Raw genomic sequence first — 24,145 nt, forward strand, 5'->3', positions numbered from 1 at the left:
ATATTCCTAAAATATGCATGTTAAGAGGAGCCAATGCAGCCCCCCTCCCAATCAATAATAAAAGATGTATTTTGGAGGGCTCCACTTTAATCCTTGCTATTTCCAGATAAAATCTGGATTAGAAAGACCATGCTTTCTTTACAGGTAATCTTTGACTTACGATCATAATGGAGCCTGCCTGTTTTGGTTGTCATAAAGCAGGTCATCGGTGGAATCAACCTGGTTTTATGACCATTTTTGTGGCAGTCATTAAGCAAATTCATTGTTAGCTATGGGGCATTTTTTGGTCTAAATGTGGGCTGGTTGCTGAGCACCCAAAATGCAGATCCATGACTGCGTGGGGTGGGTGGCCATCAGAACTTTGAAATAGCACCTTTTGTGGGTCCTTCATAACTTCAAACGATCTCTAAACGATCAGTCGTAAATCAAGGACTACCTGTATATCAGACCTGTACAATTCTTCAAGGAGAAAGGGCCACATAGATAAATTAAAAATCCTTGTGGGCTGCAAAGAAATACTTGGAATGCCATTCAGCTGTTCCGTGGCTGTTAGAGCAGTGCAAACACAGGATCTGGGTGAAATGCTTAATAAGCATGTCTTTCATGGTGGCAGCCACTGTAAAGTTACTATTTGTTTTAAAAAAAAATGGGCTGCAAAAGGTTGCTTGATGGACAGGATATTGTCTGTTATGCTGTATATTCTTGGAATCTAGCAGTCATGTGAAGGCAAAAAGGGATATGGTATTAGGAAGTTTTATACATTTAAAATGAATACTGCAATCTCATTTCAGAGTGGCACTAATCAAAAATCTGTGGTCATAAATAAGGTTGATTGACATTAGCAACGGTTTTTAGAAATTTGGTCTCTCAACAGAACTAGTGCATAAAAATCTTGCTAGTGTGTGGCATTCACTTGCTAGAACCCGTTCTAAACAACCTTGACATTTCCCTTGCTTACATTTATTTTCCTCTTATGTTATACAAAGGGTAGTGTTATGAATTAAGTCAGTTTTCAAAAAAAAATTTGATCCTGTGGTCCCATTTGTGAGTAAATGAAAGATGAACCAGCTTGGATAATGAAAAATGTTTGCCTTTTCATTGCACTAAAATATATATATTTTAGTGCAAGGCTACATTTCAGATAACTAAAAACTAGGTTTCAGTTGCTTCCAGACTCTTTCATTTCCATATACACGCTGCAATATTGTACTGTATGAAATAAACAGGCTTTCTCAAAAAATAAGATCTTTCTTACATCTGCAGAAGAGGGATTGATTGGTGTATGAATTGATAAAATTTTATTTACTTTCAGTCTTCATACCTGCTTTTAGAAAATATCAGTTGCTTTTTCCTTTCATTTAAATACTTGTTTTAGTTGCTGAAATGTTTTGTTATATCAGTACTCTTTTTTAATGAATCTCTTCAACATTCAGGCTAGGATTCAGAATTAATTATTGCTTAATGACTAAGGCTTTTTCAAAGCTACACTGTCCATATGCTTGGAAATAAAATAGGTCCTGAATTTCTCTCTAAATCATATGTCTCTGCATTTGTTTGGCTTCTAAAAATGATTTAAGTACATACTGGTCAAGGTGGTGGCTCACTAGCAGTATAATAGAATATACTTCTTTTAGCAAGTTCAGGCAATGAAATGGCTTATAATGGTGGTAGCTTTTATAAGGATGCAATATATTTACTTCTTTTTCTATTGAATATAATAAGGAATTTTTTCGCCTATTTTTTCCTTAAGTCATAATCGTATAAAATACTATGTAATTCCATTGTAGTATCCTCCAGAGCAACTTGTTAATTATTTTAGCTTGTCCTAGAAATGTATTACAAACTGAGAATCTGTAGTTTACTTGGAGAACAAATTCCACCTGCCCGGAAGTCATCACAGATGCTCTGTGCATGCGCAGAAGATTCTGTGCATGTGTGGAAGTGCTGTGCATGAACAAAGCAAGCATGCGTGCACACACCCTCCTGGTTCTGAATCGGTAGTGAAGGTAAGAGGAACCCACTACTGGTCTCCTCCCTTAAATATTACCACCTGAGGGGACCTTGAAGGCACACCTTCTCAGTGGCTGCCCCACCAAGCCTTTGGAATAGCCTCCCACCTGAACTCTGAGCTATCTCTTAACCTTTTAGCTTTCCAGGGGGCTGTGAGGACCTGGCTCTTTGCTCAAGCATTGGGCTAGGATGAGGGTTAAGTGAGCTAGAAGGATGATTGGTCTGGCATGGAATATAGGTTGAAAAGGAAGGATGGTCTTGCTTTTAACTAAGTTTTTTAATGGATTGTTGTGAGCTGCCTAGAACAAGGGTGTCAAACTGGCAGTCCATGGGCCGGATGCGTCATGTGCAGGCCACGCCCACCCCAGCTCCACAAAGGGATAAAACATCGTGATACGTCATGTGATGGCAATATGATGTCACAAGTTTGACACCCGTGACCTAGAGTAATCATATGAGATAGGCAGCAATAGGGAAATAAATGAATAAATAAACCATGATGATCTGCATAACTCAGTTGTAAAACATTTGACTATTAAAATATTTTAATTCCTGCTAAGATGGCGCTAAATGATGCCTTGAAATAAAAAATGGTTATGAATGTTGATGGGAAAGTATTAACCAGGAAGATGAGGCATAGAAATGATGCTATTACAAACTTCCTTTAAAAAACACCTTAAACAATCCTTTTCTTTAAAACCACTTTTCAGTAAATTCAACTCTGGTATTTAAGGGAATTGTTTTTGTTGGCTTCTGAGTAGAGACTTTCTTAAATGTGTTGAATCCTGAAAGAGTGAAAATGCATGTTTGGTTTTTACTATGCCAACCGCAAACTCAAAGTCAGTTTGACACTGGCAGTTTGACCTGTCACAATTGTTACATTTAGATAGAAGAAATGGACTATACATTGTAGAAAATGTCTGTTGTCTCTTGAGGATTTCTATATACCTCTCAGTTGTTTCATAGGTGCTTATAATCTTACAGTATAGTACTTATTTATTCTTTTTGGCAATGAGATGCCAAAACATGAGTTTATTTGGACTCAAAAAAGAAGTTTTAATTTTCCTGGACTGGAGTGAATAGATCTGAATAGAAGCTGTACAGAAACATTGCTTATATCTGTCAGATACATCAGATTTGACTGACCCTTGTACTTGAATTCTGTATAAATAAAATACTGTATAACAATACTTAGAAGCGTCCAGTATATATTATTGATAGTTCTCATGTACTTAAGCACATTAAAAATAACCACTAACCCTTTTAGCCAGGGTTTTGCAAGTTTGAAACAAAAAAATCTATATGCAAGTCGTTTTAAAACTCCCTTACTGTGGGTCAATCATCAGTTTTTATGGTTTTCCCCCCCCCTGCAGTGAACCAGAAGCATCAATAAAAATGCCATTACTGAGTGTCAATTAACTCATAAAAGTTCATCTCCAGAATGCTGGTAAACTATTAGCTGAAGGATCTGAACCGGTTAGTTCAGCTTTAAGGCTGGTTAGGTATAGCTTAAGGGTATTGTTGGTCTACAGTAGTTTTTAGCTAGGGGTAAATGCTTCAGCCATTGGGATGGAAATATGGATCAGGAGGGAAGGGTTGAGATATGCCTCCCCAATTACAGGTAGTCCTCTCGACTTACAAACATTCATTTAGTGACTGTTCAAAATTACAACGGTGCTGAAAAAAATGATTTATGACTATTTTTCACACTTATGACCATTGCATCCCCCCTGATCACGGGATCAAATTTTGGATACTTCCCAACTGATTCATATTTAGGACGGTTGCAGTGTTCCAGGGTCATGTGATTCCCCTTTTGAAATCTTCAAGGCTTTAAAGCAAAGTCAGTGTGGAAGCCAGATTCACTTAACAGCCTTGCTACTAACTTAACAATTGTAGTGATTCATTTAAAGTTGTAAACTTCATTCAGTCCTTCAAAAAAAGATTCTATCTTAATTCTGGTAACTATATAGGTGTACACATACTATTTTCTTGGCAACAATATAGAAGTGAGTTGCTAATTTCTATTCTGTCATTTTACTTTCCAGTTTAGCTAATCTGAGGCCTATAAACAAAGACTTTCTCACTCATCCAGATGCCTTTCTTTATGGTTAGCAAATCATCAGTTCTTGTGACAAGAGTATCAAAATATTGTGGTTAGCATATTATACATTATGCTTTTATATTGTTTGAAGATGTAATACTTAGAAGATCACTGGTCAAACTTTCCATAGTTTTTCTGAGGATACACAGGTAGCCCTCAATTTAACAATCATTCATTTAGTGACCATTTGAGATTATAACTGGTCCTCACACTTTCAACTGTTATAGCATCCCCACGGTCACATCATCAAAATTCAGGTACTTTGCCACTGGCATATATTTACAGCATCCTGAAGTGATATGATCACCATTTAGTCATATGACTTCTGACAAGCAAACCCAATGGGGGAAGCTGAATTCGCTTACCAACAGTGTGATTCATTAACTGTAATGATTCACTTTACAGTTGTGGCAAAAGAGGTCATAAAATTGGACATAACTTGCTTAACAATCATCTTGCTTAGCAACAGAAATTCTGGTCCCAATAATTGTGAGTAGAGGACTACCAGTAATATAAAATTATATAAATTTAAGAAAGAGACAAAATATGAAAATGACTCCTGGTCTTCCTGTATGAATCAACTATAACAATGAAAATATCTTTTCAATAAATCAAGTCAATGCTTCAGTAAAGCGTTTTCAAATTGTAGATTCGGGTTTACTGATGTATTTTAAGTAGGCTTGGGCAGGCAAGTAGGAGGACTATCCAAACTCACTCTGGGTTTTGCTCCTCAATTGCTTGTATAAAGGTGTAGTAGATAATTGGTTTGCAGCAAACTTTGTGAGTCTGTGCAATATATAGATTATCCATCCTAGCACCTATGGAATTATTAGTTTTATTCCTGGGGGGAAAAGCTTACATCGTTGTTTAGATTATGGTTTGAGAAGCACTGGTTTAGCAGCTGAATTATATCTTCTGTATATATAAATTAAAATCAGATACACCTTATTTATTCAGAATAACCAGGCCATATCTTCCATTCATCCACTGCTAGTTGGGAAAATTGTAATCAGTGGCTACTAATATATTTGAAGCCATTTCCTATTTTCAAATTCCTCCATTTTGTTTCCTGGTCATTGTGATTTCCTTTTCAAAGATATCTTTTTTCTTAATTTGTAACTTTTGTTTTAATGCCAGGTCCACTTTCCAGATACTGAAAGAGCAGAGTGGCTAAATAAGGTAAACTGACATTCTTATTGTTTAGAAGACTTTGTAAAAGTATGCAATGTTGCCTTTGTTACAAAATAGATTTCTTACTTGGTGTGCTTTTATTAAACTGTTTTTGATTTTCTAAAAGATCCAAGGTCTGTTTTGTCGGGCTTTTTGTACAAAATACGAAAAAGTTTATCTTTCTGAAATTATAGTTGTAATATGATGTTCGCTAGCTTTTATATGCTAATGGGATTTTAAAAGAAAAAAAGATTGTTCGATTATGTGGCATCCAGTTGCTGTTAACCCTTAATAACTACACCAATTTATTTATTTAAAAGGATAATTAGACAGGAAAAATATAAAATTAATAAAGAGGTATTTTGATTAAGGCAACTCAAGATTTGCAAAATAATATGTTAGCTTCAAGTCTGGGGTCACATACTGTTGTATAATAGAAAATGATATGGAAATAGAACATAACATGTCCTGTGCACTTGAATTCACTTAATTATTGGACTGCTTATTTTATTGTGATTGGATGTAAATGTAAATCAATATTCAGTTAAGAATTTTCCTCTAGTATAATTGTTTCCTCAAGCATAAAGCAGAGTAAAATATAGTGAAGTCCAGCTAGAGATTTAAAAATTACCTCAGCTGACAGAAGAGAATATGAAGAACATGTGGCAAATTTTGAGAATAACCTTTATTGAAATATTTACAGGCTTTTTTTAAACAATCCAGTGAGATAATCTGTCTATTACTATAGACACTCACTACAGTCACACTGAGATTACACAATCATACATTTTATCATTTATTAAATTTACATGCCATTCATCTCACTGTCAAATGAGTATATACAGTAAAACACTATATCAGTGGTTCTCAACCTGTGGATCGGGACCCCTTTGGGGTCCAACGACCCTTTCACGGGTCGCCTAAGACCATCGGAAAACACATATTTTCAATGGTTTCAGGAATAATTTTATGGTTGGGGGTCACCACAACATGAGGAACTGTATTAAAGGGTCGTGGTATTAGGAAGGTTGAGAACCACTGCACTATATGGTAATGAAGTAGCATTAGGAGGCCACAAAAATTTAAGGGGCTGCTAAGTAAAATGATATAAATGGCTAACAATACAGAAATTCACATTTTTATTGAAATGGGGCTAATAGCATGATAATGGATTAACATTGAAAACTTAGTGGTCTCTTTTCCTTTTTCAGACAGTGAAACATATGTGGCCTTTCATTTGCCAATTTATCGAAAAGCTCTTCCGTGAAACAATAGAGCCTGCAGTGAAAGGAGCAAACAGCCATTTGAGTACTTTCAGTTTCACAAAAATTGATATAGGGCATCAGGTATGTTTTGGGTTTTTTTGCATTGGAAGCTAGTGTGAATCATCAGATATTATACTGAGGTCATGGCTTTGCTTTTATTTAACATTAAATAATCGTTGCACAGGGAAGCAGATTTGTTCCAAAAGCAATTGAAAAACAAAAATTTGGCACCCTGAAAAAAAAATGAAAATTCCCTGAGCGTGTTTCTTTGAATGGGTTTATCATTGATGGAAGAATATTTTTTTAGTTCCAAAGTCTTGTTTCAGATTATTTGTATTACAATTCAGGTTAGTGAATGCTACTGTTTACAGGAGTTCTGTATATGTAGTCCTCTTCTTACAACAAAAGTTTATTTAGTGACTGTTAGAAGTTACAGCAGCACTGAAAAAAGTGACTTATGACCATTTTTCACATTTAAAACCATTGCAGAATCCCCATGGTCACATGATCAAAATTAGGTCACTAGGCAACTGGCATGTATTTATGACACTTGCAGTGTCCCGGGGTCATGTGATAACCTTTTGCAACCTTCTGAGAAGCAAAGTCAACGGGGAAGCCAGATTCACTGAATAACAGTGTTTACTAACTTAACAACTGCAGGCAAGAACACTTAACAACTGTGGCAAGAAAGGTCATAAAAAGGGGTAAAACTTACTTAACAAACGTTTCACTTAGCAACAGAAATCTTGGGTCATAAGTGAGAACTACCTCACTTCATAGTCTCATAGGATTCATAGTCTTAGTATCACTTACACATATACACCAGTGTGTGTGTGCGCGGGCACACACACACATGCCTAAGAGAGAACCAGATTACATTGTCTCTCTTACCTTATATCTACATTAAGTATCTATCTTGGTTTGTTTTGAGTTTCAGTAAATTTTGCATAACTATTTGGGCTGGGTTGGGTGGGGTGGGGTGTAGTAGGTTGATATACTTCCTATCAAGCAGATACTGTATTGTATCAGTTGTTTGATTGCTATGGTGATAAAAGTAGTATTTATGCTGCAAAATGTAAACTTCTCATATTACAAGATTATTCAGGTTTTCGAACATCAATGCTTGCAGTCTAAATATATATACTGAATAAATGTTGCTCCATTCTCCTTTGGAAAATCTTGCTCAGAGGGCAGGCACATAATCACTAAAGCTTCTGCTAAGAGCAGATTTTGTTTGCTCAACTCAGCTCTGTTGATTTAAGAATCTGAAGCAATGGGTGCCTGGCTCTGCATATCATGGTGTCTTTGTGTATATGGGTGTGTGTATTTATCAATGGTGACTAGAAACTATGCACTTTTATTAAGAATAAGTTACAGGGATACATGTGCAGGATGGGATTGTTTTTACAGTTCACACTAATTTTCAAAAAATTCAGAGCTAGGCAAATTATTTCCATAGGTGCTTTCTGATCGTACCATGGAAGCTTAATGTTGCTATAGCATTTTCTAAATTCAAGTCATTCTCTTAGTATTAATGGTGAAAAGACTCAATTAGACTGCAAGCTTAGAACTAAGAATTTCTTTTTTCTCTGATTTTCTCTGAGGCTATTGTAGTGCTTGTCCAGTGAGCTGCCTTTTAAAATACATGTATTCTTTATAGTTCAGCATAATAATCCTTTCAATCTGACATTATCAGCTCTGTAAGCATCTAGATCTGTTTTTACATAATACAACATTTTAAATAAAGTGAAAGAGTTTTACATTTAAGCACCATTCTTACAGACCTATTGATCTATTAAATTGGAAATTTTTATTTCAGCCCATTAGGATTAATGGTGTGAAAGTGTATACTGAAAATGTGGATAAAAGGCAGATCATTTTGGATCTACAAATCAGGTAATCCTTTTAGCATGTAAGCAGATATTGTGTCTTAAATTCCTGAAAATGTGTTCTTCATTGCAAAAATGTTGCAGTGCTTGCTTCTCCGAGAAATCCCTTTTAGCTCGATATAAAAACAAAGAAACCCACTATGTGTTAATGGGACCATTATGTAACCCTAAGCATTGCTGCAGAAAAATTAAGCTAGCAAAAATGACATACCTCTGTTCTATAGTATGACAGCAGAATAAAACTTAGAAGGGATTTCCTGAAAAGCAGGATAACTTCTTATGTTGCATACCAATAATATGGGTGTCAGTTTCTATGTCTCCAGCTTTTTCATTAATAGCACTAATGAAAGCAATAACAAAAATATATTAATTGTGGGAATTCAGTCTAAGCTCATTTTTCTGTCATTGCTATAATAATCGGAAAAAAAAAACCAGATTTATTTTCAAATATCGCTTATTTCAGATGTCTACACACACACACAAAAAAAGGGAGAGAGAGAGATAAGATAGTATGTTTGGAAACTAGTTTTTTTCTTTCTATTAATTATGGACCTGAAAAAATTATTTACTCCATTTATAATTTCCTATAGTCTAGGCAATTTTTAGCAATTAATAATGAAAAAATAACATTTAAAGTAAATGATTATAGAAAGTCTAAGTTCCATTAAGTATCTATGAAGATTCTCAATCATCCAAGTCATGGTTATTCCAAAGATGCTTTTTCCAAAAGGCAACTGGACTCTCTTGGTTGAGTTCTATTAAATGGAAATCCCACATTTTAAAAATAAGTTTTAAAACGTAATTAGCAAATCTGAAAACAAATACTTAGTTTTTGTGCCCTTTTTTCTTTTGATTTTACCTACCTAAACTATTAAATGCCATGTAATTAAAAGTAAAGATGTTCTGTTTGTTTATTTATATTTCACATTTCTGGACTGCCCATCTCCCTCAAAGTGGGACTTGGGGCATGTATAATACAACATCAAAATATAAAATAGTATATAAAAATTAAGATGTTAACATTTTAGAATTAAAATTTTAATAGTTGTAAAATTATGAAAATTTAAAATTAGTTGACAAAGCCAAAGGGTGGGCTTACGTGGCACCAGCCAATCCCATAGCTGTGTGTTCCTTTGGGCACCTTATGCAAGGCCACAGGGCTATGTTTAACCTCTTTTCAGAAGGCCAGGAAAGTGAGGGGGGTCACTTCTGGGGTAAGGGAATTCCATGGGGGGTGGGCGGCAATGCCAAAAAAGGCAGTCTTCCATGTTATTGGAATTAGCTTTTGGAAACTTCTTCAAATTATAAACCACATGTTACTAACTTTGAAGGAGGAAGTCTATTGTGGCAAAATTATATGCAAGTAGCTCCTTTTATTAACTTTTATTAGAAGGTATAAACTTTCATGAATTACATTCAACAGATACATAAAGTGACTAGACTGATATAGAATAAAGATAGAAGTTGAAAGGAGGGGAAGATAGTTTAGTTATGCAGTTTGTATGTGAGTTGGATTAATAAGCATCTTATCAATTAATTGTTCTAATGCGTTAAAGACTATTGTGTTTGATGGCACCTTCTGAGATTGCCTAGTTCTCTCTCTCTCTCTCTCCCTCCCTCTCTCTCTCTCTCCCTCCCTCCCTTCCTCCCTCTCTCTCTCTCTCTCTCGTTATAGAGTCGTTTTCACAAGCAAGTGACTCTGGGCAGCCTTTTAAGGAAACTAAAATAATAAATATATAAAACTACTATCATTAACAAATATTAAAAAACATTAAGCATTAATATTCTTATATGAGTTCAATAATTTCTCACTCTGTCTTGGATTAAAGTTGCACTCTTTCTGAATAGATACTTTAGGGTCTGTTGTGGGTATTGAAATAGTCTAATATTATTTTGCCCTTGTTTTGAACCTTGCTGAGTCCTGATATGTCTATTAATTGGTGGGCCTGGCTTTGTCCCATTTTTTCTGTGTGGAATCCAGAGGAGCATTGTGGGAGCTGGCATAATTATCACATTGGAGGAAAAGTGTGAAAACAGGCCCCTAATTTTGTGTGTTATTTGTCAGGGAATGTGATAGTTCTGTTGGGGCAAAATAAATCTCTAGATTTCTTGCAGGTGTGGAGGTTTGTATTATTTGCTGCTAGACTTCTAGGTGTTCTGATCCATCTTCCGAAACATGACAAAACCCCCTGAAGTTAAATCAATGATTCCTTTATTAGGAGTGCCAGTAGCCCTGGCAAAAAGTTTCTTAGCTAACAAGTGTGTCCAGCAGGGAGATGATTAGTTGTCTGCCACATCTATTCATCTCCGCCCGCTGCCTTTTATCCCCAGAGCTAGGGTGGGGCTTCGCTAGCAGCGGTGGCTCTTTTGTCCTAAGGATTGGCCCACAGATTTCCACTGCTCTCCTCTCCTCTGCCTTCTGCGCATCAGGCACTGGAGCCAGCTATTCCTCCTCTTTCTCATCAGCCACCTCCAGACCTGGGGGCTGTTGACTCTCCATCTGAGGGCTGACTGCTGGCCCAGGCTCCGCCTCTGTCTCTCTCTCTCTGACAGCTCCATTCCCTCTTCCCCCTTGAAGTTTCCAGGTTGCCTTGATGCTAATCTTGACTCCCATACCTTCTCCTCATGTGATTTAGATGCTGGAGGAGCCTTTGGTCGACAGGCCACAACACTAGGATGCTAAAAGCATGGTACTACAACACCATGTCATTTAAGAGTGATGCATGGTCTGATGAAAGAATAAATCTAATTTTAACTACTATAGCACTTCCCCATTTCATTCTTTTTTTGGCCAAGTGACTGTATCAGCTTTGCATTCTGAATGAGCAAATACTCTTGATGCTACTCATGAGGAAGACTTAAAGTTTAGTGGATAATGTAATTGTATTGTTCACTAATATTGAAAGTAAAGCTTTTTTGCTTCTCCCCATTTGCACATCCCTTTTGTATGGAAAACAATCACTTTGTAAATTGTGAGAATATTAATGAAATAAAAGACAAGCAGTAGGGCTAAGTATGTAACAGGTCTGTAGTCATGTCTTGGATCTGCAGATTGATTCAGCTGTAAATAGTTCACAGCCATTATGCACTCAGTGGATAAAGTGTTCTACTGCAGTCTGTGTCCAAATAGTAGATCATATTTCATGTAAGCTGTGTTGCACAGACTTAAGCCAATCCATATAGACCTGAAGGTCATTAATTAATTGGGTACAATCAGCTAGTCTTTTCCCTTTTTGTCTTGTTTCCTTGGTTAGATGTGTAACCTAAACTAGCACAGTATTAAATTAAAAGGAAAAAAAAGCAGGAAATAAAAAAAAATCATGTGCAGAAGAAAAAATAATAACAAAAATAAATGAATGCGCAGAGATGGATAGGCTCACAAAAGAGCTCCAAGATAAAGAGAACACTGACTTTTATTTAGTTTGGCAAAAATGGTACACATGGTTAGAAAGAAGGATAGGGCCAACAACATAGGACATTAGGAGAACATAACTCAAGAATTGTAGAAATAGATACATGAGATGAGCCGTAGGATTGTATAAATAAATGGTTAATATGTTTGTAGAAAGATACTGCTGAACTTCAGTGAATATATTAAGGTATAAGCAAGTGAATTTGTAAATAGTATGATTAAGGAAAATTGGTTAAATGAACATTAATCACCGATGCGAAGGTTTTCTAGAAGTTAGTCGATTGACTCTTTGTTAATGTATAAGTGTTTACATGTATTTGTGTTTTATGTTTGTTTATGTTAATAAAAAAAAAAATCATGTGCAATATACAGTGATGAGTCGTTTATAAGAAAGCTCAAAAAATAAAGGGAACACAAGCAGAAGAATCCGAGATCTGAATGAATGAAATAGCCTTATTAAATACTTTGTTCATTACATACAGTAGTTTTGTGTTCCCTTTAGTTGTTTGAGCAGTGTATAAACTACTGTATGTAAAGAACAAAGTATTTAATAAGGCTATTTCATTCATTCAGATCTCGGATGTCTTCTGCTTGTGTTCTCTTTATTTTTTTAAGTAGTGTGGGTATGTATGTGTGTGTGTGTGTGTGTGTGTGTGTGTGTGTATTTGTTTTCTCAGGTTTTCGCGGGTGTTTGTATGTAGGTCTTTGATTATTCGGGTTTTCTCCCGCGTAAAATTGGAAGTGTCTTGGCAACAGACAGAATCAGCAAGATCCTCCACAAACACAACATCAAGACAGCATTCTGCACAAACCGAAAAATATCCACCATCCTAAGAAACCCCAAAGACAAAATCGAGTTAGAAAATCAAGGAGTATATGAAATCCCATGCACCGCCTGCCCCACCACATACATCGGACAAACCAACAGAAGAATACGTTCACACATTGAAGAACACAAGAACTCAGTCAGAAAAGAGGAACCAACTTCTTCCCTGGTCCAACACCTTAAAGCCACAGGAGAAGAAATTGATTTTAAGAAGACCAGAACTATTGCCAAAACTGAACACTTTAACAACAGAATAATCAGAGAAGCCATCGAGATAGAAAAACGCCCACACAGCATGAATAAATGAGATGATACCTCCCGCCTACCAGCCATTTGGAAACCCGCTCTTATTGACAAACGAGTCCCTAACACAAAGAATGATACCAGACCCACACTCACGAAAACCACACAGGATGTCCCATCCACACAAAAAGCAAACTCAAACCCACACCGATGATGAGGCACGATCACAAACCAGAAGCCAGACCACAGCTGCATCATTCGCCACTTTAAAACCCTCCAATCCATACATGAAGCAAACTGACACCCACCATGAAGATGTGGCACGACCACGAACGTGAAGCCAAACAACAGCAACGCAGCTCACCAGCTCAAATCCCCCTACCACTCAGACTAACCTGAGCACAACCAAGCCCCCAGCCAATCAGAGCACAGCCAAGCCCCCAACCAATCAGAACACACCTCCACCCAATCAGAACACAGCCAAGCTCCCACCCAATCAGTTCACACCCCCACTGGCAGTTAAAAGGAAGAAACAGCTGCGATCACACATTGCTCCTAGAAGCACGAAGCCGAAAACAACAGCCTGAAGATGACGAATGAGACTTCATCGAAACGTCGCCAAGACACTTCCAATTTTATGCGGGAGAAAACCCGAATAACCAAAGACATATATATATATGTGTGTGTGTATGTATGTATGTATGTGTGTGTGTGTGTGTGTGTGTGTGTGTGTGTATTTCTCTTTAGCCAGGTTCTACCTACGTAAACCAAGATATTATGCAGCCCTAGTTCAGTGAAATCACAATTCACCACAAATCACGCTTTGTTTGCACAAGCACGAAGCCGAAGACACCAGCCTGAAGATGACGAGTGAGACCTTGTCGAAACGTCGCCAAGATACTCTCAATCTTACATGGGAAAAGACCTGAATATGCCAAGACTTGCATACTTGTATCTGTGAAAATTTACGAAAACACACACACACACACACACACATACACACACACACACACACGTAGGTTATAGGTTGAGGTTTACTAAAACTTTCAGCACTAATTTGGTGATATTTATTTATTTGTTTAAATTCCTATTTCATAACCGTCTATCTCTCTCAGAAAGGGTGATATGCAATATAATCAATATATAATAATATATAAAATTGACATTGAACATTTTAACATTAAATAAATCAACATTTTTGCTATGATGGTGGTTGTATAACATATACAGGATATTTAAAGTTACATTTTAGCCAAGCCTCAGTGGGTTACAGTCTTGCTATAATTTAGAGAAAAACATGAATTCTTAAACTTTTGGTGTCCTGAAATTGTTTTTTAATAGCAATTTATTAATGGATTGTATGTATAGTACAACATTACAGTGTTTTCTTGTATTTTTTAGTTTTGTAGGAAACACTGAAATTGATTTGGAGATCAAGAGATACTTCTGTAGAGCTGGAGTGAAAAGTATACAGGTGAGGTTTTTTTTTTTTTTTAATCCATTATACCTTGTTATAACTGAAATTGTATAGTTTTATTCTGTTTAACATTATTCAAGTTCAGATTTACTAAAAAAAACCTTCTGCATAATATATAATAGTTAAAGTAATCTTTAATTCACGGTTAGTGCTGTGTATGTATACATGAACTGATCCGTTGGGGGTACACTGGTATAATTTTAAATTGTTTTTTTAATTGGGTTACTGATTTTAATTTGGTATTGTATTGTGATTTGTATTGAAGTTGTCATTTTGTAAGCCGCCTTGAGTCCCTAGGGAGAAAGGCGGCATATAAATCGCAATAAATAAATAAATAAATGAATGAATGTACGCCTGAGTCAACTTTTTACTCTGGTGACCTCATAGGCTGTGGGTTCTGGTATTTTCTTGGAAAGATTACAGAAGTAGTTTGCCATTACCTGCTTGCGAGGATTGAGAATGACTGATCCAAGGTCACCCGGCTAGTTTTGTGTATAAGGCGGAATAGAACTCATGGTCTCCCAGTTTCTAGCCTGATGCCTTCAACTACTATACCAAACTGACTTAGTGCTGTGATCATGGCTGTTTTCTTTTTTCTTTTAGATTCATGGCACAATGAGAGTTATATTAGAACCTCTGCTTGGTGATATACCCTTAATTGGAGCACTATCTTTATTTTTCCTTAGGAAACCAGTAAGTGGAAATTTCTATATTTCTTTTTTAAACCTTTTAAATGTTTTAAACCTCCAGGTGACCTTAACGACCCACTAAAAGAACGCAAATGTCCAGCCGTCTGCAAGGAGTATAAATCCTTCCATTCCCCATCATCCAGTCAGACCTGAAGAAGCTTCTTGGATGAGAAGCAAAACGTCTTCAAAGAAAAACCAGAAAGTCCAGTTGTCTCTTGAAAAAAGCTTTAGAGAGAAGGGTTTCCAGAATGAGCGTTTAGAAGGCTGAGCTGAAATCCACAAAAAAGACCCTTCCATTGTTCTTTGGGGATTCAAGATGGTGTAACATGTAGTGCAGTACCATATTGACAGCATCATCTGCCGACCTATTTGCACTGCAGGCAGTTTGTTAGGAGTCTAGCAGCAGATCCGTGATGGCTTTCAGCTGGGCCAGCACTAATCTTTCGAAGGTTTTCATAATTATGGATGACAGAACCTCTGGTCTGTAGTCATTCAACTCCTTGATGGAGGGTTTCTTGGGCAGAAGAGTGTTTGAAGGAAGAAGGAAGTTGGGGGCCAGTTGATCAGACTCTTAAGCAAGAGGGAGTTACCCTGTCTGGCCCTGGTGCTTTTCCACCTTTTTGTTTGTGAAACAGACCTTGCACATCTTTATCTGAGATCACCTGGGCTACAGGGTCCAGAGGGATGGAGTCAGGCTTAAGAGACCTAGCAGTTGTTCATGTATCTGAGATGGAAAGAGTAGCGATAGTTGACAGTGGTCTCCTCTCACTTCTGCCAATTTCTGATTCTCCTTCCACGAGGGAGGGAGATCTGCTGTAGCCAGTGATAATATTGTAAGATTCTGAAGAACTGTTGATAATTGACAAGTACTTGGTTCCTCTTGCAATCATCAACTGTGGTATTGTGCCCAAAGCTAGAAATCTGGCTTGTATCTCACTTGATAATTTGTAATCTGGGATTTGTAAATTATTTTTGGTGTGTGCTTATTAGAGCACTGACAAGTTGGAGTCTATGCTTAAGGCAATGTATAGACATAAAATATAGATTAAAATGTTTACTCAGTAATCATACACCAGAATTCTGTTAAAATATATTTTAGACAACTATCATACTGGGTAAGCTTCATAAAGTGGCAAGGCAGCTGTAATATCTGCAGACAGAATTTTTAAGAGCAGCCCCCATATTAATATTATAGTTTTCCAGGAACACAGCTTTTCAGTATAGTACCATTAAAATGAAACAAATGTTTATAATTTGCAATAAAATAATACAATAATCTAAAATACTTAATAGAATAGAATTCTTACATATCCTCCCTCTGGAGTTACAAGCAGACATTTTATTATAGCCGTTTTCTATCACTTGGATCGTCAGTGTCTACAGCAAGAGAGAAAAATCACTATTTTGTCCAGAGGGAGAAATGTTGGGTTAGTTGGCATCTAGTAATGTTTCTTCTCATATTTTCCAGGCCAAAGTAACATTTGGCAATAATTCAGTGCACTCTCTAGTCAGTGTCTGTTGCTGGCTGTGATGACTATATATGGTAGCACTGCCTGAATTAATAGTTCTGAACATACTTGTCTAATGAATTTGCTTATGTCTTCTGTGGTTCGTGAGCCAAAGTTTTTGACAGACATCTTTTGCCTTGTATTTCTTATTTAAAAAATCAGTCATTGTGGTAAACTAATAGAAGATAGTATGAATGTTAGATGCTTATTAAAATATCTTTAGCAAACACAAAGTGGTTTAGAAAACAAACACCACATTTTTGTTATAACTTTTTTTGCACTAAAGTTTCAAGCAAACTTCACATATATATGTTTTATTTAAACTAGTAGATTTTGACAATTCTATATTTAGTTCATACTGGTAAATAAACTTGCTTTTTGCAAACTGCAAATTCTCTTTCAAGCTTGGGCTAATTTGAAGGTATAATGAACAGGCCTTTATTGTAAAAAGAGTTTAAACTTTGCAAGTTATTGGTAAAACTTGTATAGATGCCAGTGGATTCACTGATTTTTCCAGTGGACCCACTGATATTCCCATTGGGACCTAACATACACTTTGCCTCCATCTGTTTACATTCAAAAAGCCCTTTTAATTAAAAATAAAAAAGCGAGCTGGCATGTCATAACGCAGAGTGCCAGCCATCAACCAATCTTTGTTGTCAACGCTGCCTCTGGGTTTGTGATGCATCTCATATTCTTAGTACATAAAAATGCTGAGTTGTTATACCATGTGCCTATGTGTGTTTATGTTTGTGTATGCTTATGTCTATTTATTGCAAGTATATCTGCCTTGCTCAGAACAAAGACAAGGATAAATGGGAAGTAGAGAATATCCCTTAGGAATGATTGTAACCATTTGTTCCTTAGTTCTTTTTAATTGGATGTATCTCCCATGATAGCTGTTACATTAATGGGAAGGTCCTTTCTGCAGCTATTTTGCAAGATTGTTCACAATATCTTCTCAAAATACTAAATAGGCCTACTAACTGAAAAAGGGTAAAGTCCTGATTTAGGCATAAATACCTCAAAAGACAGATTGAAGGCATCAAACTACATCTGGCCTGTATGATTTCAGATTACTAGTGGAATTGCATATAACTCTTTGTTTTAAGGCATATAAATATTTTCTGCACATCAAAAACTGGTCAATTAGCAGATTAGATTAAAACCTATCTCTTTAGTATGTAACTTTTTGTACTTGATCTGTGAGATACTGTATTTTCTGCATTAAATGTACGATCCAGATATTGGTTCTACAGTTAGTAGACTCTTTATGAAAAGAAGTCCACAGTGATACATACTTTTCCTAATTAACAAATACATACATGAGTCGACTGTTACCCATATAAATTTAAATTCTTCAGTTGGAGAAAGTCAATGAACTACAATTTAGATCACTGAAAAAAGTTCCTGTGTCTGGGAAAAAGGGAACATTTTTTTCCCTTTCCCTCTCCGTAACACTCTAATGGGGCACATTGCACATCTGCAACCTGGAAGTCAATTAAAATGTTGGCTTCTGAAAGGAAAAACTATGGACAAGTCAACACATGTTATTCAGAGAAAGATCTTAATAGGTAAACATAGAAATGCATTAAACTAATCAAGAGGCACATTGAGCACAGGCTGGGCACTTGGCAAGTGGCCTGCAGCGTCCTGCAGTTACATGACCACATTTTATGATGTTTTACTGCAAAAATGGCCCATAGGAAAAAAAGGGTTTGTCATACAACCACCACATTTGCATTACAGCAGTCACAATTGCTTAACCACCACCTCAAAAAAGATCATAAAAATGTGTACGGTCATATGGTGATCTGCTTTATAACTATGACAACTTACAATAATGAGCAGGCTTCATTATGATTGTAAGTTGAGTACTGCCTGTCTGTCTATGATATATTTATCAAGATTTGTATATAAAACTGACCCTTGTGCGTCAGAAGTCAGTTATTAGCCATTTTGCTGTAAATTCTGGAGCATGATTTTCTGCATTACTATTGTATCATCAGGTGAATAAATTTGTTGTTCTAAAACAGGAGGTGCTTAGATCTGGCCTGCCGGGTTGCCCTGGAAACAGAAAAGGACCGGCCCGCGGTGCCTCTGTCAGTGAAAATGGAGCTTGCGAGGGCCACGGGTGACCCTCCCAAGCTCCATTTTTGCTGGCAAAGGGTTGCAGGAGGCTGTTGCAGGCAAAAACAGAACTTGGAGCCCATTTTCCCTGGCAGAGTGCTGCCACAAGTGACATTGAGCTGGCCACGCCTTCCCTGGCCATGCCCATCCCAGCCCCCCAAAGTCAAACACAACCCTCATGCAGCCCTCAATGAAATCAAGTTTGAAACCCCTGTTCTAAAACAATCTTCTCCAGCCTGCAGAAGGGATTGCATGGGGTACAGTTTCCATAATTCTTAGCATGGCCAAATCTAGTACTGCTTTGGTGACGTATGACCAGTTTTCACATTTAACAACCATTGCATCATCTCCATGGTCACATGATCAAAATTTGGGCACTTGGCAACTGGCATGTTCTTATAACAGTTGCACTGTCCTGGAGTCATGTAATCACCTTATGTGACATTCCCGGCTGACTTTCTGATAAGCAAAGTCAGTGGGGAAAGCCTTAACAACTACAATGATTGGCTTAAGAACTGTGGCAAAAAGGTTGTAAAATGGGGCAAAACTCACAGAAATGTTGCTAAGCAAGAACTATCTGTAGTTGTTTGAGTTTAGATGTATGTGAAGATTCCACTATGGAACAAATGTTGAATACATTGAATTTTTTAAAAATTCCTTCCTAAAAGAAATTTTATTTCATTGCTTTTAAATTATCATATTCTGGATAGTCATAAATTGAGATCCTGTGACTCAGTTTTGTTCTGGTAAAAACACGTACATTACTTTAAAGCTTTCTGATCTTTGACAATTTCCAAATATGTGAATGTTAAGTTTCACAATTCCTGCAATTCTATAATTTAAAGAATTATTTATTTATTTATTTATTACAAATAAATAAATAATAAATTCTGGAACTTGAATTTCAGGCTTCTTGAAGTTGCAAAGGCTGGAGATCACTTTCTAAGAATATTGTTTCTAAGCAAATCATTGGTACATAAAAAGTTAAAAATGCAAGGTTTTCTCAGTTTTAGAATTTTAGCTGACATTTTTCTGACCATCAGCATATCCTGCTTCTTAAGCTGTGGTTGCTCTAAGCAACATTTTAATATTATTTTTTATATCTTTCCAGCTTTTGGAAATTAACTGGACAGGACTGACCAATCTTCTGGATATTCCAGGACTCAAGTAAGCCGAAATTGAATGAATTTATTTTTATAGATATGTACAGCTTAGTATGCATATGTGTTCATCAGATTTTTGCAAAATGTTACATGCATGTCTTCCATCAGCGATCATTCAATGTTACGATGGTGCAGCAGCAGAACAAATGGTGATCATGACCAGTCCTCTGGCAGTCCCAAAATCCCTGCAGTCATGTGATCTGGACACTGGCCAATTGGCTTGCACTTATAGTGTTATTTTGTTATTGTTTGCAACCTTATCTGTCAGTTTCTGAAAGTCAGTAGGGGAAATGGCTATGCGTCCCTTACGCTCTCGTCACAATCTGGCATTCCAACTTCTGAGGGCTATTTAATGCTGTCCTGTGGTATCACTGGAAGAGTAGAAGTTGCGTTTGAGTTGGGAGTAAGGTTAATATCAACACTTGACACATGGTGGTCAGTTAGACGAGTATAGTATCTGATTTTAATCCAAAATATGCTTTCTCAAGAGGCAACTGGACTTTCTGTTTTTTTCTTTGAAGACATTTTGCTTCTCATCCAAGAAGCTTTTTCAGTTCTGAGCTGAAACGTCTTCAAAGAAAAACCAGAAAGTCCAGTTGCCTCTTGAAAAAGCACCTTTGGAACAATTATGACCTGGATGATCTCCATGGATTTTAACTTGGAACACAAATAAGAGCCTGCAGTTCGTAAAACGGTTAAATGGTGCAATAGGCACCTCAATTTACAACCACAATAGAGCCCAACATTTCTGTTATTAAGTGAAACATTTAAGTGAGTTTTGCCCCATCTTACGATTTTTCTTGCCACGGTTGTTAAGTGAACCACTGCAGTTGTTGACGTTAGTAATATGGTTGTTAAGTGAATCTGGTTTCCTCATCCACTTTGCTTATTAGAAGGTTGCAAAAGGGGTTCACATGATCCCAAGACAATGCAAACGTCATAACTATGAGTCAGTTGCCAAGGGTCTGAGTCAGTGGTGAAATCTAAAATTTGTTACTACTGGTTCTGTGGGGGTGGCTTGGTGGGTGGGTGGGTAATGTGACTGGGTGGGCGTGGCCAATTTTTTTTTAACTTTTAAAACCATTTTTTCTACAACCTCTTCAGCGAACAGGTTGTTAAAAAATGCTTTCAAAAGGCTCTGACGATCCCAGCTGATTTGCCTGATCGTCAGAGGATTTTTTTCTTTGAAATGCCTCTGCCGATCAGGCAACTCAGCTTGGATTGTCAGAGGCTTTTAAAGAAAAAAAGCTTTGATGATCGCGCGGCTCAGCCGGGCATGAGGGTGGGGCAGGGATTTTTACTACCGGTTCTCCGAACCACCCGCCTCCATCGCTACCGGATCGGGCGATCTGGTCCGAACCGGGAGCATTTCACCCCTGGTCTGAGTTTTGATCAGGTGACTGTGGGGATGCTACAATGGTTGTAAGTCACTTTTTTCCATTGTAACTTGGAATGATCAGTAAATAAACTGTTGTATGTTGAGGACTATTTGTATAGGATTGTGAATGGCATTTTTAATTTATTAAGTCATTTTACAAGCTGCAGACTAATGGATAGATTGGGTTTTGGTTTTAGACTGTTGAAAAAATATTTATTGGGGAGAGGTTTATATAATTATCAGTAACAAAATTAGATTTCTATACTGTTCAGTTTGTGGATGAATCAGCCTCTGCTGTCATCTTTAATATAGTAACATGCAGAAGAAAACAACATGTTTTTATGCATAAAAAGCTATTTTCATTCTAGCTGTCAAGTTCTAGATGGGTCATGCTTTCAAAGAAAGACAGTAAGTCATTCCAGCTTGCGTTGCAGTCAAATGATTTTTTAGAACTGAAGTGGAAAATATTTGAGATTAAGTGATGAAGCCATTCTATACAATTGATGTGTACATTTCCACATATCTTAACAAAATCAGCTGCATTTAGTATGTTGCAGCATGTTGCAGATATTTAATTAGGTTGAAATATTTCATCTTCATCTTCTGCTTTTATCTGACCATTGACAGTACACTAGTGAAAATTAAAAAAAAACCCAGAAGTTAAGCTTCCTAAATAAATGTGTAGCAACAATTTAATTGCTAATTCTGATGGTATATTTATAGGGTTGTATTTTTGGTTGTAGTTGTAGTCATATGCATATATATAAGGTCAGTGATGAATTCCATACTTGTTTGTGAAAATGTTTTTCATGGTGACATATAGGTAGTCCTCAACTTACAATTTACAACTACTCGTTCAGTGACCATTTAAAGTTAGAGTGGCATTGAAAAAAAATGACATGGACGAGTCCTCACATTTATGACTGTCATAGCATCCCAAGAGTCACATGATCAAAATTCCGGTGCTTGGCTACCGGCATGTATTTATGATGGTTACAGCATCCAGAGACCATATGATCATCATTTGCAATGTTCCCCACCAGACTTTCCAAATATTAAAGTCAATCTAGATTTAGCTAAGGACACTTAACAGTTAGCGTGATTCATTTAACCATGTCCAAAAAGGACATAAAATTAATGTGACTCTAACAAACAGCCTTGTTTAGCAATGGAAATTCTGGTCCCAATTGTGGTTATAAGTTGAGGACTACCCATACTGAATAGTAGTGAGATAGGACACACCCTTGACATGCCCTTATGCAGACTGGGAAACCCTCGGATAGTCGACTTTTGATGTGAATATTACAGGTTGAGGTATCATAAGTGTGCCGCAGGAACCATCTGATCTTACGTGTAATTCTCTCAGCAGCAGGTCCTTTCCACAGAGCACTATCTAAAAGATAAAAGTACTTTCCACTGATTGCTCACCAGCAGTCATAGATTTAAATGGAGTGCAAATTTAGGAAAGTACAAGAATTCAAAGGTTATGGCCTCATATTATGAGGTGGGTGGGGGTGGGGTGGGGAATGCCTTAACAGCTGAAGTGAAAGACCAAATCAGTACTGCCCCAGCAGCTTTTTTGTTCTGACCCAGCTCCCCAAACATGACAAACCCTCTGTAATCAGTCAACAATTCCTTTATTAGGAGCACCAGCAGCCCTGGCAAAAAGTCTCTCTCACAGCAGGCTAACAAGTCCTGTGGGGAGACGAATAATTGTCTACCACATCTATTCATCTCCACCCCGTCTTATATCCTTAGAGCTAGGGTAATGCTAGCAGCAGTAGTTCTTCCATCCCAAGGATCGGCCCACAGATTTCCACTGCTCTCCTCTCCTCCGCCTTCTGCACATCCACGCGTCAGGCACTGGACCCAGCTGTTCCTCCTCTTCCTCATCAGCCACTTCTAGACCTAGGGGCTGTTCATTCTCCATCTGAGGGCTGACAGGCAGCTCAGGCTCCGTTTCTGTCTCTCTCTGACAGCTCCATTCCCTCTTCCCCCTCAGAGCGCTCAGGTTGCCTTGATGCTGATCCTGACTCCCACGCCGCCTCATCATGTGATTTGGCTGCTGGAGGGGCCGGCAGCCGACAGGCCACAACATTTTCTTTAATCATCAGGTGCATAACATTACTGTATAAACTAAACCATGACCATTTTGTTCACTGATAGCACTATTGCTACTATATGAAGCTGAATCATGGACGCTTACATAGACAGAAATCTAAAACCTGGAAACCTTCCAAATGCACTCTCTCTGTAGGATCCTTGGCATCACACTGATAGACTGAGCAAGAAATGAAACCATCAATCAGCAAAGCTGCAATCGGCCAACCGTAGGTGATGAAATCCAAAAACGTTGGCTGACATTATTTGATGCACCTTTAATAGAGATATAAGCATCTGCACAATTGTCTTCATAATTACATACTGGCCCTCTTCGTCACCCTTACAATAAAAAGTGTCCGCTGTGACCTCTTGCTTGGCCACTGGCCTCTTTTGAATTATCAGAGAGATGTAGCGTCCAAATCACCTGTTGATGATCTAGGAATGTTTGACTGAGTACAAATTGCACTGCTTCTTGTAGCTAGCTTAATCCGATAAATTGTGGCAGCTAGAAGTGGTATGTGTTAACCTAAAGTAAAGCATTTCCGGCTATGGGGGGATATAAAAATTTTAATTTATTAATTAAATTTAAATCACCCACAAGTAAGCTGGCTTCGTAGAGCTATCCTTCCTGATCCATCCAGAAATCTTTTACTTCAAAGGCAGATGGATCTGTAGTTTATATAAGAAAAATATCAAAATCGACAACTTTGTGTGTGTGTGTGTGAGATTAAGACAAAGCAGGCAGGCATTGACCACAATGAAGTTTAATTAGTTTTCA

The 24,145-nt window shown here is 37.3% G+C and overlaps 1 protein-coding gene across 4 annotated transcripts in view; it reads left to right on the top strand.

Annotated features, from left to right (window-relative positions):
• The window catches only part of ESYT2 (extended synaptotagmin 2), a 64,122-nt gene that overhangs the window by 10,203 nt on the left and 29,774 nt on the right, over positions 1 to 24,145 (top strand). For all 4 annotated transcript variants that reach the window (XM_060683607.2, XM_060683609.2, XM_060683606.2 and 1 more), the window contains exons 2-7: positions 5,252 to 5,293; positions 6,496 to 6,630; positions 8,369 to 8,445; positions 14,321 to 14,393; positions 15,000 to 15,089; positions 19,835 to 19,890. In XM_060683607.2, the coding sequence (XP_060539590.1) occupies positions 5,252 to 5,293; positions 6,496 to 6,630; positions 8,369 to 8,445; positions 14,321 to 14,393; positions 15,000 to 15,089; positions 19,835 to 19,890 (473 nt within the window). The remainder of the gene's footprint in view (positions 1 to 5,251; positions 5,294 to 6,495; positions 6,631 to 8,368; positions 8,446 to 14,320; positions 14,394 to 14,999; positions 15,090 to 19,834; positions 19,891 to 24,145) is intronic.

The sequence above is a fragment of the Pantherophis guttatus genome, chromosome 4 (genome assembly GCF_059756535.1).
Source record: "Pantherophis guttatus breed Tessera chromosome 4, ASM5975653v1, whole genome shotgun sequence".
Lineage (NCBI taxonomy): Eukaryota > Metazoa > Chordata > Lepidosauria > Squamata > Colubridae > Pantherophis > Pantherophis guttatus.